The following is a 17389-nucleotide window of genomic DNA, read 5'->3' on the forward strand; positions in this document are numbered from 1 at the left end:
CCTTTCCTATGGCTGGTTCAGAGAGTCACCCCCCCCGGCTTCCTTTAAATGTGAGTCTAGAACCAGGGCAGAGCAAGGGCAGATACAGCATGTGGATAGGCATGTGTCTGCCCACAGAAGGGCAGTCGGTCTGCATGTCTAGCTAGATATAGCTCTACGGGAGGGGGGCGGGGGCATAGATAGCTTGGTGATGAGCCAGGGCTAGCCCTTACCCCGCGTGTGTGACGGGTGGTGAGAGCTGGGCATGTAGCTCCATGGCTGTCTACCATCCCCTGGGACTGAGCTCCTCTCCTCTGGGTTTGGGTTGAGTGGGATGGGATCCAGGACCTGGCTTGGTTCCCAGCTTCCTGCTCCTCCTAGCCTGCCCCCTGTTTCCCTCTCCATGGTGGCAGAATCGGGTCCGGTGTGTTACAAATGTGCATAGGGTCCTGACCCAGCTCCCTTATGGAAGCTCCGCTCTTCAGTGCTTCTGCCTCATGCTCCTCTGAGTGATCCCCCAGCCCGCCCCAGTTCCTGAGAGCTGCTCAGCGGCAAGGCACAGAGGGGCAGGGTGGAGCTGCTTGCTCTGCTCTGTGCTATGGGAGCCCCAAGACCAGGGTGATGGGCTGGCAACTCAGTGTTTGGGACCTTTCAGCGGCTACAGGGAGTTACTAGTGGCAGCTTGGTGACAGGGCCATGCCTCGTGCCATGTGTTTAAAAAGTTGAGATGGCTGGTCTGGTAAAGCCCTGGGAGGATCACAGGTTCAGTTCCTGCACATGGCCTTACGCTCCCGTGGACCTCCCCAGAGCAGGATCTGGGTGTGCACCTTTCAGCCCCTGCTAGGGGGAGGAGATGCTCAGCATTACGTCCCCTCCCCTAGTCGATTGTAGGAGGGGGGCATAGAGAAGGGGACTTGACATCACCAGACGATGCCCTTGGGGATGGGAGTTAAATACTGAGGACAGAAGTTGAAGCCCTGGGTTTCCCATGACCTGCTGATGGCGTGAAGGCTGATGGCATAGCGCCCCCTAGTGCCACGCTGGGGAGCTGGCTCCGTGCAGCGACAGAGGGAAGCCCCTCCTCTTGCTGAACCCCCAGCAACTCTTTCTGCATCTGCCTGAGTCTTCCCTGCAGCAGGGGCTCGGAGCAGCACTATCAGTCGCTGGCTGGGTGCTGGGAATCACCCAGCCTGCTCTCCTGCTTCAGCCGGGGCTCTAGCCGGCACCATCCACCCATGGGTTAACTCATGGGAGGGGTGGTGCTGGGGGTCGCTGTGCTTCTGGGAACAGGACTGGCTCTTTGATAGCAGCTCCCCTGTGGCTGGGAAAGGGCAAGCAGTGAGCTTTGTAGGCCCTTGAGGGTATGTCTACCCTGCACAGTGAGCCCGGGCTGACTCGGGTTTGAGTCACAGCCCCCCTTCCGTCCACACACAAATCAGTCTGACCTGGGTTAGCCAGCACTCGGGACCTGGGTCCTTGGATCCTGGTAGGGGGTGAGTCCGAGTCTGAGGCCCGCTGAGACTTGGTCCAACTGTCGTTTTGCAGTATGGATGCAGCTCAAGCCACAGCCGAGTCAGAAAGTCTGGGCAGTGCAGTATGTACACGTCAGCAGGTCTGAGACCCAGGTCCTGCAATTGTAAAACCAGGTTCACAATGCAATGTGGATGCTCCGAGTCCCCAGGCCGGGCCCCACAGACCCAGGTTCACAATGCAGTGTGGACGCTCCAAGTTCCCAGGCTGGGACCCACAGACCCAGGTTCACAATGCAGTGTGGATGCACCCTCAGAGGGGGCCATTGTCAGGCACGAGGACTCAGCCGAGAGCGAGCCCAGCTGGAAGCTACATGTTACTCTTCTCTGGACCAGCGCGAGGCTGAAGTGGCTCTTTCCTGCAGCTTTGTTCCCCGTTGGCTTTGCTCTCCCCAGTGTTCCCACAGTGCCTGGCGGTCCAGCACCTTGATGTTTGTGATTAGAGGAGAGTCGGGCTGTAATAGCCTTGTCCTCCAAAGGCACAAAGCAAAAGGCTTTTATTTAAAAAGAGGACAGGATTATGCCAGCTGGTGCAGCCGGCTTCCGCGGCGCCGAGGCCCCCAGCTCTGCACATCCCAGTCCCGGTGCTCCTGCTAATCACAACCTAACAAACAATGAGAAGAAGCCGTGGTCCTTGGCTCTCCGAGGAAGACAAAGCTCCAAAGGCCCAATCAATGAGCTCCCAGCTCTAACGAGGAGAAAACAGAGCAACGGGGATGGCCAGGAGAGAGGTGGTTTGTGAAAATGCATCTTAATCCTTCTTCACAGCATCCTTTGCTGGGTCTCTCTGTCTCCGTATAGGGCCCAGCACCTCACCCACATTCATGGGCCCCTTTGGGGGAGGGGAGGGTCACCATTCTCTCCCTATGGAACAGGGGTGCAGAGAGACTCACCCAAGGGCATACACAAAGCTTGTGGCGTCCCAATCACCTGCTTCCCAGTTTGGTGCCTTGTCCACAAAGCCATGCTTCTTCTGAGAGCCCTGGAGCATGTGCTCGCGCTCAACGGGACCCATACATCTAAGGCATAGGGAGCAGCAGCTCAAGATTTCCACCTGACTCCCCACCTCTCCCTGCTAATGTCCTGCAGCCCCTGACTAGAGAGTGCCCAAACTGGGGACAGATTCTGTTCTCCTACTGGTGTAAATCTGAAGTAACTACAATGGAGTGGCACCTGGGCAAGGGGGGGATTGGGCCCACATGGACCATTGAAACCCTGCTGCTGTTGGAACCATGACCCATCTAACCTGCTTTGCAGGTACACAGGTTCTGAAGAGGCTCCCGATCTGGTTCCCTGCAGGCCTATGTGGGACTCAGTGGCGTTGCCTGGCATGAGACCGGGATGACTCTGTGCAGAATCAGGCCCTGGGTTTCTTTATTTAGAAATAGGTGTTTACCACGTGTATGTACAGCGCCTAGCACAACGGAGCTCCGATCTCCCTTGGGTTCTATGACTGGTTCTCAAACTTATTCGATCAGGCTCCTCTTCTTTTTGTCTGTAGTCGTTAGGCCCCCACCTATAAGTCCATATATCGCCACCCAGCTCTGAGGGCAGAGCGGAGAGCAGCGGCTGCTGGCCAGGGCAACCAGCTCTGAAGGCAGCACCCTACCAGCAGCTGCGCAGAAGTAAGGGTGGCAATGTGAAAAGTGACATTTGTCAATATCACGTTTCACAGCCGACTTAGTGCCCCATTGCCACCCTTACTTCTGTGTCACAGCTGCCCCCCTGGGGCTGACGGTTGGAGCCCTGCCGCATCCGGGTGAGGGATTGGGGGAGGCTGAAGGAGAGCCCGAGCCTGGGTGGCGGGGCTCCGGCTGTCAGCCCTGGAGCGGTGGGGTTCCAGCTGTCCCCTTAATCCCCGCACAGCCCTTCTGCACGAGCCCCAGCCACCCGGAGCTCTTCAAAAAAAACACACGGCTTGGGCCTCCCTTGACACGTTCACCTGCCCCCCCTGGGGAGGCCTGCCCCATAGTTTGACAACTGCTGCTCTACAGTAATGCCAGGAATAATCAGAGCCACTGAAAACCATCCACTCAGGAACTGAACGTTGCTCCCGTCTGAGGGCAGCTGAGCGAAAGGAGGTTTGTGGCCTCACTCCAGTGACCCTGTTCTGTGGGTGACTAGGACCCCGTGCTGCCCGGCAGCTGAGAAATAGCAGGGAGAGCGCAGAGTGGAGTGGAGATGGAGTCATCTCTACCATTGAAACCTTACTGCTGTAGCTGCAGGACCACGAAGGAGGCAGCCGGCCCGTGGGAGCATTTACACTGGTAACCGCTTCCTCCCCAGGGTCTCGGAGTGGCTGGGCATGGAGGGGATTTGCCAGTCAGGGTTCTCCATGGAGTAGGCTGGATTTCGCTGCGTGGTTTTCCCATGCCGTGATCCACGGGGAGCTGGCAGGGCAGGCAGACCCCCTCCCTTCCACTGCAGGTGGGCTCAGTCTCTGTTTTCTTCCTCACCATGCTTATGTTTCTGGGTGGGTTGGGCAGGCGGCAGATGGAGCTGACTAGGAGCCTGGCATGCCATGGGCAGGGATTGAGTGTTGCCTTCCTGCAGGCAGCCTTGACCCTCAATCCTGGCCTGCCGCGTGTCCTGCCACTCCAGCGCCAGGACCCCACCCCACATCTTTCATTGTCCAGCTGTGCCAAGGACCGGGATAGAGAGGAGGTGGCGGATAAGGATTGAGGGGCATCGGCAGAGCTGGGTGGGAGACGGGCTGTGGGTCAGGATTGAGATGCAGTGGCAGAGCTGAAGGGAAACTTGCCTAGCGCCGGCCCGTGCTCTCCCTGGCTCTATCAATCGCTCACTGTCAGATGGCCAGGCTACTCTGAGGCCATGGCTCCTGTCCCATCCCGTGTGCAGAGAGCACATGGGGAGTGAGCTGGCTCTGCTCCCAGGCCCCAGTGGCATGCTGCAGGCATGCAGCTTAACAGGGCAGGGGCTCTCCGAATCCCAAAGCACCCACCTCACCCGTGCACCCCACCTTGCCTGGGCCTGCAGCTGGTGACATGACCTGGCCAGGGCTTACAGCTCCGTCCAGGCCCTGGGCTACCTCCAGCCTTGGAGTCCCAGTGCAGCCCGTCAGGAGTCCTCCCCAGGCCTGCACTGTAGCGTGCACCTCACAGGCCCTCACAGAGCTCCCTGGCTCCCAAAGTGCAACCCCCAGGGCCTGCGTTCCCCAGCTCCAGCCCTGCCACTGCACCCCCTCCGCCCTCTCCTGCCCTGCCCACATGTGCCTGTTGGACAGCCAGTGTTGCCGTCCCAGAGGCAGAGCAGAAGTCGCCCTGGTCTGAGGCCTCCCAGTCTGAAGGGGAAACTGAGGCTCTGCCCTCAGCTCACACATGGCTCCTGGGCCAGATCCAGGAGTCTTCACCTGCTGCGGCCTGAGGAGCTGTGATTGAAAAATCAGGCCTGTGGGCGCACGTGTCCCGCACCCCTCGCGGGGCCTGGCTTCCCGGCTCTTAGCTGAGCAACGCTGCTGTTTGTTCCACACCGCTTAGCACAGATTGGAAAAATGTAAATGATCTGCCTTCCTAACCAGCCCATCAGCGCCGGGCCTCCCCTCCTGCCGTGGGCCCAGCTCCAGCCTCTCCATGGTAGAGGCGCCTGGCCCACGCTGCCAAGGGGATGGGGAGGGGGGAGAGGGTGGGAGTGGGCCTGTGCACGTTGGCACCTGTGCGTGTGAGATCTCTGGGGCCAGACCCTGTCCCCGTGCCGGTCCCTTTCTGCTGTTCTGAGTCTGAAAGGAAGCCGGTCAGGAGCCTGCCCAGCGCTCTGGGGAATCCCAGCAGGGTTGCCCCACCCTGGTGTCATTCCAAGGGACAGGAGATACTTCGGGCCAAATCTTGCCCTCAGTTATGCTGGTGTAAATCCATAGCAACTCCACTGGCTTTAGCTGAGCTACACTGGATTTACACCCGTGAGTTAGCCTGTGCGCACCACTCCATGCTGCGGTGTGGGAAACGGATGCCCTGGCTGATCTGTGGGGCCGGGAAGGGCCATGTTCGGTTCTCGTGCTGCTGTAAATCCGGGGCGTCTCCACTGGGCTTCAGTGGGGCCACTCCAGTTTCAGGCTGGTGTAGGAGGGTGCAGAGCTGCTCTCCCACGATGCAATGGGGCAGTGGGTCTCACTCTTCCAGGCCCCAGCCCCAGTGGCTGCATTTCAGCAGCGCCTGGCAGCCTTGGGGATGAGGGGTGCTATAGCAGCCTCCGAGGTTGTGCTCAGCTCGGGTTCGTTGACGGTGTGTTTTGCTCGCGGGTACGCATGTGACCGGGGTGGTCCAGGCATGCCGGGCACGAAAGTTCCCGCCTTCCTGTTGGGGCATGGCTCTGTCATAACCAGTATTGAAGGCTTCTGGCGGCTGGAGCTGCCCCCTCTTCCCGTGGTGGTGGCCAGCTGGGTTCCAGGCAGGGGAGGCAGCAGAGAGGACTGTGGGAAAACGAAATTCCCAGGCGCTTCCTTGGCCCCGCCTCAGGTTCGATCTCGTTGGGCTGAGCCGCTCTGGCCAGGGATTCCCCTGGCTCTGCCGCGGCCCCCAGGAATGGGGAGTCGCATGGCCGGCGCTGGAGCCTATGCAGGGCTGCTGGCCGGTTTCCATGCTGGTTAGCTCAGCTGTCACTCCCCGTCTCCGGCCCATCTGCACGACCTGCAGCTCACTCGTCGGCTGGACCGAGAGGAACGAAGGGATTCGCCAACATTGGCTCATCAGCTCTTCCCTGGCCCAGCCTTGAGCAATTGATTGCGGCCTGTCTCAGCTGGCTGACGCACCCCTTGGGCTGTCTGCTTCCCGAATGCTGTCTGGGCACCTGTCCCTACGGCTCTGACCGGAGCAGCCCTCTCCTGGACTGCTCTGCTCTGCAGAAGAAGCCCCCGCCCCAGGAGCACTGGAGGCTCTGAGGTTCGGCTAAGAAGCCCCAGCAGCATGAGGCAGAATTGTGCTTCTTGGAAACAAACAAAGCCAACAGTAGGGCCAGTCGCCCCAGGACAGCCCCAGAGCCGCCCTCTGCTCGTCTCCTGCCAGAAGGTCTCCATGGATGCATTGACACGCCTCCCCCGCAAAACGTCCATATTCCCACATATCTCCAGAACCCAGACCGGCCCAGCCCAAAGAAATCTCCAGCGCCGGAAACAGCCCCACAATGAAACTGCTCCTGTGCAATGGGACATCCCAAACTGCTCCACACTTGCACACAGATACATGCATGCTCAGATACATGCACACTCAGATACACGCACACTCAGATACACCTACATTCGTGCTCAGGTACACACACATTCAAGTACACACACACTCACATGCAGATACACTCACGCTCAGATACACGCACACTCAGATACACCTACATTCGTGCTCAGGTACACTTGTACGCAAACACACACAAACATGCATGCTTAGGTACATACACACTCAGGTACACACACTCGGGTGCACTCACACTCACTTGCCTATGGACAGTCTCACCCATCCACCGAAGAATTAACTAAGCAGAGATGGGCTAAACCCAGCCCCATTTATCCAAAGCCCTCCCGGCTCCAATCGTTGGGCTCTGGTCATCATGGCACCTGGCTCCAGGCCAGCCCAGTCTAGAAGTTTTGCACCACTCCCAGCCTCACCCATCTCCCATCGTCCCCCTTGGATTTTGGATCAAACCCGGTGCCAGCCCCGATTCCAGTTCCTTGGTGTGTGCGCAATACAAGATGGTGCCAGGCTCCCACCCCCTCTGGCTGGGAGGGTGCAAACACCCCTCTCTCCCCGACCCACAGGCTTTTGCCAGCTCCCTTCCCAAGTGGCGGCCATGGGTGTTTAACCATTTAATGCCTGGATTAGTGCCGGTGGCCAGCCCCGCTGCCTGGGTTCCACGATAGGTCACCCTTTACCAATTAAAAGCTAATTAGCCCTTCTTCTTTCCCAGGGGAAGGAAACTGTGAATGACAACAAAATGATCATTCACCCAGGCTGCGGGAGGGGATGGCTAGGTTCTCCTGGCTCCCTCCCCACTCGCTCGCCTTCCCAGCCCTGGCTACCTGAGTGGGGATGTGGCAGGAGAGCGAGAGATGCGGTAAATGGACCCGCTCTCATTCCCATGTTCCCTCTGAGTGGCCGGAGAGGCACCTCTGTCTGTTCGGGTCTCTGGTTCCCTTCCAGCTGCTTTGCTCTTGTGCTCATAGGAGGGTGGTGAAGCACTGGAATGGGTTCCCTAGGGAGGTGGTGGAATCTCCTTCCTTAGAGGTTTTTAAGGTCAGGCTTGACAAAGCGCTGGCTGGGATGATTTAGCTGGGGGATTAGGTCTTGCTTTGAGCAGGGTGTTGAACTAGTTGACCTCCTGAGGTCCCTTCCAACCCTGATATTCTATGATTCATAGCCCGGGGCATACCGGAACCTGGTAAGGACGCCGGGGTGCCGGCACCATTGTGACGGTGCCTTGGCAAAGAGACTGGCCAGGGTTGCGCCGGCAATGGGTGGGATTTGGCCCAGCCTCACCTGTTGGGGGCGCTGTGAGGTGGGAGTTCTGAGCATCACGTGGGGAGTTCCTTAGTTGAGAGGCCCCTGCCAGCTGGTCTCCCTGCAGCCTGTGTCCAGAGAGCCTGTGCAAAGGGACAAGGGTGGGGTGGGGTTGGCAGATTGGGGGGGGGTCGGTGAACAGACTGGGGTGGGCCACACCCAGGGGGCTGAGAGGCGCTGAGCGCAGAGGCTGTCGGGGTAAGGAGAGAAACAAGGCTCTCTCTCTGAGGGCACTGAGCTTGTCCAGGCCAGCTGGCCTTTGTTTGGGAGTTTGGGGCAGGTTCTGAGCCCAAACAGCACCCCAGCCGTGCCGTGCTGGGTCGTCAGCTCCTGTCGTTGTGAGCGGCACCTGACAGCGAAAGGAACCCCAGCCTGGCAGACATGGGGATGCCGAATCCACTTTCCCTTTGCAAAGGGAAAGGCGGGGTGGTGGGGGCTGAGCCGCAGAAGGCTCACGGGCGCCCAGAAAATCAGATGCTTCTGCCAGCTCCAGGAACCCCTGAGCAGAGCCCAAGCCAGGCTGGAGCAGCCATCAGAGCAGGAAATTTGTGGTTCGTCAGCAGGAGAACAGCCCATTTCACACAATCTTGTCCCCGCTGGAACGCGGCCCCACTGGAAAGCAGAGGAAGCGGGGAGGGGAGTGAACCAAACTCTGCTGACCCGGTTTGGGGCAGAGACAGGCTGAATCAAATCCTGCAAGGCCAGGAGCCCTGGGCTTTGGAGTTCAGACCTGGTGCCCTAGACTTCGGGGCTCGGGTCTGAGCTGTGGGCTGCTGGGAGGAATGGGGAAAGGGATGGTTCCTCTTGGGGACAGGATGGTTTGCCCCTCCCTAGTGTGGTGCTCCCAGTGGCTAATGGGGAGTGGACCCTGCAGCCAGCAGGGGAGAGAGGCCCTGTCTGTAATGGCTATAAGGAGGATTCTTGTCAAGCTGTTGGACACAGACAGACCCTGTGGGTCCTTCGGGCTCTCTAGCGTCTCTGTCCTAGTGTCACGTCTCCCCAGTGTCCCCATGGGGTGGATGTCTGAGTCTGCTCCACCACCACGGAGAGACGACGCGTGGGTGGGTTACATGGGGTCACCCCCCCCCCCCAGATTTCTACCAGGAACCCCCACTGCACACAACCAGAACCTTTAAATTGTGTCCCTCCACCACTATCAGCCGTTATGTGTCGTCTCTGCCCCCATGCACGCTCCACGGCCCTGGGCTCCCTGACCTGACCCCTCTCTATGGGGCTGTCCTCGCTGCAGGTGCCGCAGGACGAGTGGAGCAGCTACCCAGCAATGGGGAAGGACGGCGAGATCCCCTGCCGGCGGATGCGGAGCGGCAGCTACATCAAGGCCATGGGGGACGATGACAGCGGTGACTCGGAGGCCAGCGCCAAGGTGTCTCCCAAGGGCTTGTCCCGGCGAGATGGCTACCGCCGCTCCTCCAGTGTAGACCAGGCCAGGACCAAGTAAGAGAGGGCCTGAGGCGCCAGGCCTGCTATGAACCTCCTTTGGGGATGCAGGCTTGGAGAGGGGCAGGGGGCAGGGAGGTGGGGCTTGGGGAGAGGATGCTGGGGCGGTGGATGCAGGGTTGGGGAGGGACGGTCGGGGAAGGATGTTGGGACGGTGGGTGCAGGGACTTGGGTGTTGCTTTAGTTAGGCTTTAGTGAGAGAAGGGTTCTCTGGCAGGGAATCCAGGCTAAAATACACAGCTTATTTTTTAAAAAGTGAAACTCCATAGAACCATGGATTTCAGCAACCTTCCCACGCATCCCATCCCCCTGCAGATTGGCAACTTCAACATCCTAGGCTCAGGTTAGTGCTGGGACATTTGAGTATGAAACTGAAAAATTCGACTCGCTCGCTGTATTTATTCTTTATTATGTGTACTAAGGTAGTGCCCAAAGACCCTGATCGTGATTGCACGCCATTGTGCTAGGCGCTGCACATACGCATCAAAGGAGAAAGTCCCTGCCCCGTAGATCTTTCCGTCTGGGAGAGCGGGGCGTGGGGGAGAATTTCCAGGCAATTAAAATCTTTCAATTTTCTTTGTCTTCCATGAGTGCTAGTGAGTAGATTTTGCACTGGGAGATGATCAGTTTTGCAGGGCTGCCATAAACAAGAAATGCAGATGTTCAGTCTATATTCAGAGGATCCAGATGTTCAGAAACGCTTGTTCAAAACGCCTGTGGGTTTTTTTTGGGTGGCTCTGCTAAATGTGCGCACAGATGATACCCAGCTTATGTGGACATTGGCATGTGCAGTTACTGCAGCTGCATTTGCATATAAGGGCCCGATCCTGTGCTTGGATCAGTGGGCGCAGACTGAGTTCTGGAAGGTTCTTTGTGGGTGCAGGGTGCACATGAGGGGATCTGATTGCAGGATCGGGGCTTGGGGTGCACAAGTGTCTGGGCATTTTTGTGCATGCAGATCTGCGAAACCAGGACAGTGAGTGAAACCCCAAAGGTAAAATAAACTGTATTGGAGTTCAGAGAAAGTTTGAACTGTTTGACTCTCTCAGGGTTGGGTCTTGTCTATGCTGGGATTTTAGCCACAGCTGAAAATCCCTGGCTAAGAGGGATGCAAACACCGTTTGCACCAGCACAGGGGGATTTCACATTGGTGCAGTTTATCTCTGTTGCGGGAATGGGGCAGGGAAAAGAGGAGGGTTACTGGGGTCAGCTGCAATAGTGCAAATTACGCTGCAGTGTTTAGACTAAGGGTTTGCACTGGCGTAAATCGTTGTGCACTGGTGAAAACAGTGTTTGTATTAAGAGTTTGCACTAGTGTCGATTATGCTGGACTGGTGTCAATTATGTCCACATTAGGTGTCAATTATGCTGGACTGGTGCAAATTGTGTTTAAATTAGAGGTTTGCACCATTGCACTAGAGTGGTGTAAATCAGGCCTGCAGTAGGAGTTTGCACTGTTTCAGAGTGCACCGGGCTGGTGTTCATTGTGCTGTGTTAGGGGATCACACCAGTCCCTGTGTCGACAAGGCTGTAGTGCTCTCAGGTGTTGGTGGCCCAGGTAAGGACACACCTGCTGGTTAACCTGCTCTGTCTCTCTCAGTGGCCTTGCCTCTTTGCCAGCCCCACACTGCCACCATGGGTCTGCCTCCTGCCCTGCTTATCGACACCTTCCTGTGCTGTGGGTGTGGGTGATGTTCTGTGAGCCCAGCCTAACCAGAAGTGGAGGGCTCCGGGAATCCCCTCCTTGCTCCGGGGCTGCCTGGGGAGATTGTAGAGGTGGTGGGGCGCTCGCGTTGGGATGGCGGGCGGGTAGGGGGCGGGACAATGATCTGCCAGGTTCAGGGGGCAGAGGCAGCTGCGGACAGGAGCCCAGTCACTGGGCTGTTTCCAAATGCTCCGCTTGAACGTGTTGCTTTTGGTCCGAATCCTTTTTCCCCCACTGTCTCTCATTAGGTTTGCAAGTAGGCACTATTCTGATTCATATATCTGTAACTGTCCCAGCTGCTGCACCCCGCCCAGAATGCACCCTCGGGGACAGGGCTACGGACGCTCTTTCACCACCGGCCAGGTAAGGTGGGCCGTGCCCGTTGCTGTGCCTGGCTCTCATGCCCTGACTGTTCTGTGCCCTCAGTTGCTGGAGTTCATATGCTCCGTGCGGGGGCGGTTGGTGTTTGGGCGGACTCAGCACCCTCCATGGGGCTGGATTTTCTGAATGAGTGGCTGGAGCTGAGGAGAGCTCTGCATGCGAGGAGCCGAGTGGAGCCATCCGGAGCTGGGCATGGGACTCAAGGTTCCCAAGTGGCAGCAGTGTCCAAGAGGCGGGACAGGCTTGGCTGCTCTCCACTGACCCTTCTGTGCCACATGGAGACCTGACCCCCCCACCCCGGGGGGCTAGTCCCCCCCACCCCTGCATTGCATGTGCTAATCTGCAGCACGGGGACGCTGATTCTTGGGGAGGCGGCAGGCTTCCCTGCATGCACCAGCGAGGCTCTGCCCCTTCCCCGCAATGGCTTGGCTTCTGCTCCCCTCCAGACATGCTGCCTGTGTGTCCTCCCTGTCCGGCCAGCGCTGTCCTTTCTCCGCTCATACAGTAATGCAGAGCGCTGTCTGCATGCTACCGGCCTTTCCTCCGCAGCCCTGCCTGGGCCGGCCGGGACCCTCCCACTGGTGGCGATGCAGAGTGCTTTCATGTCTTCCCAGGGGCTTGACTAGCCACAAGAGGCCCCTGTGTTCAGGCGGCTCTCTTCTCGGCCCCTCCTCTCTGCTCCCAGCATAGGCTGTTTATCTGCCCCTCCTTCTGCATGCATGTTAGCCCCAGGGACCGGTACCCAACTGATGCGTCTGTAGGAAGAGTGCAGCCCGGACAGTGGCCAGGTAAGCTGCCCCAGGCTGCCCTTCCAAAGCACTACAATCTTGAGTCCCTGCAGAAGAGGTGAGGGGATATCAGCCTCCGGGGCCCTTTCACCTGTTAGCCTCTCTGCCAAGCTGAGCTCCACATTTTTCGCCAGCCGAGGTTTTCTCTCCCACTGATACATCTCATAGAAGGCATCAAACAAGCATCAGGTGCTAATGATTTTGGAGGACACTCATGACTTGAACTGGATTCAAACCAACGACCTAGTAGCGCAAGGCTCCCCTGGCCCCTATTACCGTCTCCCTGAGCCATCCAGCACCAAAGAGTAACTGGAGTGTAGTGCTGTGATAATTCGGAGTTGGTTTGGATAAGCTTCCCCAAAGGTTCGGAAGCTTCTCTGAACCTCTTGGTTGTGCCAGGCCTGGCTAGTAACATCTAGGGAAGAGCTTGTCTCTCCCGTAATCCCGGTGCTGCTTCTCTCAGTGCAGCCCGGACAGACTTCGCCTCCCCTCAAAAATGGGTTTGAATTTGGATGACTGTCTCAGTGCCGCTTTTCCCCAGCAAACCCCAGGGCTCCCTGCCGTCACAGTGCTAACTCCTGGGCCCGGCACCAGGTTTTGGGCAGTGATGTCTGCCTGCTCTCTGTCAAGAGCAGAGGTAGAGAGAGACCTTCTAGGTGCGCCAGGGACATGCTGCAATGGATGGAAACCCTGACTGGGAGTCGCCTCCCCCGCAGTGGGTCACGGCTGGGCTCCAGGCAGCACCTGCGCTGAAATAAAGCCCGGCACGATCAGTCGGGCCTTTTCCCTCATGGCAGATTCTCGTGCACCAGAGGAAGTAGCTGCCTGGTACCAGGGCTCAAGAGCTGCAGCAGAGGGGAGAGGCCCTGGCAGTTGGCAGGAGCCTGGCAATGGGACTGGCAGACTTTCCTCTCTAGGTTGCTGGGTCGAATCCAGCCAGGGGGAGGGAACTGGCTGGCTGGAGTCCAAGGGCCTGGGTGACTAGGGAGGGGTGGATGCAGGGCCCTCGCTGTGCCGGCCGATATATCAGTATCATCTCTAGTCCTTGAGCCACCAGCGGGGGCCAGGGCGAGTCGTTCCCTGTAGCCCCTCTGGTATCTCCATGGAGGATGGAGCGGGGGGCACTGGACCCTGTCAGAGCTGCCCAGGCCCCTCATCTGCCCCACTCTCCCCTCAGATCAACGAGGAGCTGAACCACCAGTTTGAGGCGGTCTGCGAGTCCGTCTTTGGCGAGGTGGAGTCCCAGGCCGTGGAGGCGCTGGACCTGCCGGGCTGCTTCCGCATGCGGAGCCACAGCTACCTGCGAGCCATCCAGGCGGGCTGCTCGCAGGACGACGACTGCCTCTCGCTCTTCTCCATGTCCGTCCCGCCCAGGCCGGCCATCACCAGCAGCATCCTGAAGCCCAGCACCTGTGAGCCCCAGCCCCTGCCCCATGGCGCTGCTCCCAGGGGCCCTTCACTCGTGCAGGGGTGGGCGGGGTGGGCAATCCTGCCGGGACCCAGAGGGTCCTCACACCCACCCCAGCCCCTTCCCACAGAGGGACCCCCCCAGAGCGCCTCTCCCCTTCCCACACCTCCTGCCAGCCCCTCCCCCTTTCCACAGAGACCCCCCACCATCCCCTCCCCCTTCCCATGCGGGACCCCCTTCATACTCTCCCCCGTCTCACGTTGGGACCCCCCACACCAATCCCTCCCCTTCCCACAGAAGGACCCCCATCAACTCCTGCCTCTTCCCACATAGGGACCCCCCTGCCAACCCCTTCCCATAGAGGGACTTCCCCCACCTCCCCGTAGAGGGACCTGCCCACCTACCTCCCCCTTCCCATAGATGGCACCCAGTGGGCTCACCATTCCAGCTTCCCACTGCCGCACTTTGCTGCCATCTTGAACGGCTTTCTGGGATGCCCTCCAAGGGCCGGGCTCAGCTGCCCGTGGGCTCACCCGCCGTGAGGCTGTGGGTGCTGCCAGCCCCAGGGCAGTTCTCTGGCCGGCTGGAAACATCAGCCTCACTGAGGTGGCAGCTCGTGTGGCTGGCCCTGGGGGATGCTAAGTGTGTCCGACTGGGCATCGCTCCAGCCAGCCAACAGCCCTATCTGTCTGTCTGTCCATCAATCCTCCTGCTTGGTCTCCACCTTCCTCTCTGCATTTATTTCGGGTTTCCCCTCCTCTCTTCCTGTCTTTCTGTCTTCCTCCTTCTCTCATTTCTCTCTCCCTTTTTCTGCCTGCCTCATGACTTGTGCCACACAAGAGCACACTGATCTTCCCCCTCATTTGAGGGTCGTCTGGTCCCTTCGGGTTTGGTGGATGAATTGGCCAAGCAGCCGGTCCAAAAGCAAATGAAGCTTTTATGTCCCTTTGCCACAAGCTCACAGTTAACCGGCAGGGCATGTGGGGTGGTGCAACCTTTGGTGGTGCGGCAGTGTAGGGCCAATTCCTTGGCTGGTGTAAACGGGCCTGACTTCAGTAGGGTCGCTCAGCTTCACAGCAGCCAGGGATCTGACCACTAGGCCTGGCACCCCATGGGGATGCAGGAGGAAGAGGTGGGACTGGCCGGTGTTCGCGTTAGGAAATGAGAACGTGTCTCTTTCTCATGTGACTTTTTATCGTGTGTCTCTCCCACAACAGCCTTCAGTTACCGAAAAGCACCACCGCCCCTCCCTCCAGGAATCAAAGCCAAGCCCCTCATCTCAGTCACGGCACAGAGCAGCACTGAGTCCACCCACGAGAGCTACCTCCCCAGCGAGGTCGCCCGGAGCCCCTCGTGGTCCAAAGACGCCGTGGCTCGCTGCAACTCCACAGAGAGCTTGGAGAACTCCAAGGTGACAGCCATCTCCTTGGATTTGCCTCCCATCCAGCCCCGGGGCTCTCCCAAGCCATCCACACTCATCATCAAGGCCATCCCAGGCCGGGAAGAGCTGAGGAGCTTGGCACGGCAGAGGAAATGGCGCCCATCCATCGGAGTTCAGGTATGTGTCACTCTTCCCAGAGCCTCCCAGTGTTGAACCGGGGCCTAAGCCCATGTGAATCCAGCTGCCAATGCTATGACTCCGGGCTTCCTAGGAGCCCCAGCACTGGCACTTGTAGGCTTGGCCACTGGGGCCCCGTGCAGGGTCCCAATGCATGGTGACTCGCCTCCCATTCAGCCCTCCCTTCTCTTACCGCAGTGAATCTTGGGCTGCTCCAGACCAAGGTCTCACCACCACGACCTGGCTTTGCAGCCGTTGCCAAGGCCTGTTGCAAGCGGCATCATGTTGGCATGAAATGGTCTTGCCAACAGGCAGTGGCAGCCCAAGGGTCCTTCCTGCCATGGCCCCCCACCCATACCTCATCCTTGACCAACAAGGCGAGAGGGGACTCCAGTCTCCATGGCCCTTCATCTCTGTGCTGGATGCTCCTGGAGCTGCCTGGCCATGGCTTTCGTCAGCCCTTTGTTTCTCTGGCTTTCCCACTGCCGCTGCACCTGCTGGGGGAAATGAAAAAACATGAGTCTTTTGCGCCCGAGGCTGTGCAGCGATTCTTCCCCGACATGCTCTCCCTCTGATCACCACCGCAGGTTGAGACTATATCTGATTCCGACACAGAAAGCAGGAGCCAGAGGGAATTCCACTCCATCGGGGTGCAAGTGGAAGAAGACAAAAGGTACGGCTGGTTAAATGCAGCTTTTATCGCTCCATCCCTCCAGGAGCAGGGCTTAGCGCAGCTGCCGTGCCGGCTTGATTGTTTTCACACAATGCCTCCCCCAAACTAAACATTCATAACGTGCGCGTCTTCTCCTGAGCATCCCAAGAGCTTGGCAGCTTCTGATGCTGACTGCTAAGTACAGCTGTGTTTCCTCGCTAGCTCATAAATCAATGGGCAATGCAGGCAGCAGCTGGGCAAGCTTCCCTGCGCAACATGCCTCATCCCTGACCTGATGTCATCCTAGGGATGGGTAGGTAGGTCAGTCTCTGGACCATTAAGCTGCGTGGTTGGTCAGCTGTCAAAGAAGCCGCTGATTGTGATGAGCAGGAAGGTTGTACTGTGGGCACTCGTCCGCTGCAAAATGAATTGAGGCCCAGCAAACTCACGTCACTCAGGTCAGCAGGTGGCTCTGAAGTCATCACAACTTTTGCTCACTGCTAATAGATTCAGATCTGCACCCAAGAGGCCAGAGGCTCTGGTACCTTGTTACGGCCCCTTCCTGTTTTATCAGCACGTTTGTTACCCTGGGGCCCTGATTGATATGCCAGAACACCAGCCGTCACAAAGCATGTGTTAACCTACGCACTGGGCGGGTATTGAGGGATTTGAGGCTGTCTGGATTTCCTCTTGCTGCAGGTGTGAGCAGTGACTCTAGGATTGATCCCTATGGGATGTGTTCGTGCCTGGAGATCAGCAGCTTCTATCTGCCCGTGGTTCTGATCCAGATCTGGGTTTCGGTTCTGATCCAGATCTGGGGTTCGGTTCTGGGGGTTTGGATCTGCCCCTCATAGAGGCCTCTGGTTCTGATCCAGAACTGGAAGCACGGTTCTGTAGGGTCTGTCTGAGACCATCAGTACCTGGACCTGCAGCTGAGCAAGGCTGGGTACGAGGCATGGCTATGACTCAGCTGTTCAGACAAAGAAGCTGAGATGCCAAGTGGAATCCGGCTGAAACCCCTAGAGATGGCCATCAAAGGGGCCCTTCACGTGGCCCACTGGGGCTTGTCCAGCTCTGACCCAAGCCCCTCAGAGGCTGGGCTATTCTGGACCTGCTTGTTCACCCTCCCTGCCTCCCCCACTCCTTCCCGCCCATAGCCGAGTCACTGAGGACGAGGCATCTATGGGGAACTCTACAGTGTTCCTTCTCTTTGCTTAACAAGGGGCCTGAGCGCGTGTTCCCGTCCCCGTCCTTCAGCATCCATCCAGGGCCTGTTACCATAGAAACAGGCTAGCGTGCGCAAGCAGGAGAGAAGGCATTGAAATGAGGGAACACGAGGAAGCGGCTGTTAGCGGGCTGTCCCCACGGACAGCCAAGAGCTCAACAGCTTGTGAGCCTCCCAGCGCAGCTTCCCCGTCCCGGGAGCCGGCC

At 58.4% G+C, this 17389-nt stretch overlaps 1 protein-coding gene across 2 annotated transcripts in view; it reads left to right on the forward strand.

Annotated features, from left to right (window-relative positions):
• DLGAP3 (DLG associated protein 3) overlaps positions 1–17389 on the forward strand; it is a 136700-nt gene that overhangs the window by 113240 nt on the left and 6071 nt on the right. Inside the window, exons 3-7 of one of the 2 annotated variants that reach the window (XM_084652295.1) lie at positions 9258–9463; positions 11420–11534; positions 13518–13752; positions 14966–15306; positions 15894–15979. In XM_084652295.1, coding sequence (XP_084508421.1) covers positions 9258–9463; positions 11420–11534; positions 13518–13752; positions 14966–15306; positions 15894–15979 — 983 coding nt within the window. The remainder of the gene's footprint in view (positions 1–9257; positions 9464–11419; positions 11535–13517; positions 13753–14965; positions 15307–15893; positions 15980–17389) is intronic. The other variant, XM_084652296.1, reaches the window with a different exon arrangement.

The sequence above is a fragment of the Lepidochelys olivacea genome, assembly GCF_965140295.1.
Source record: "Lepidochelys olivacea isolate rLepOli2 genome assembly, chromosome: 19".
Taxonomy (NCBI): domain Eukaryota; kingdom Metazoa; phylum Chordata; order Testudines; family Cheloniidae; genus Lepidochelys; species Lepidochelys olivacea.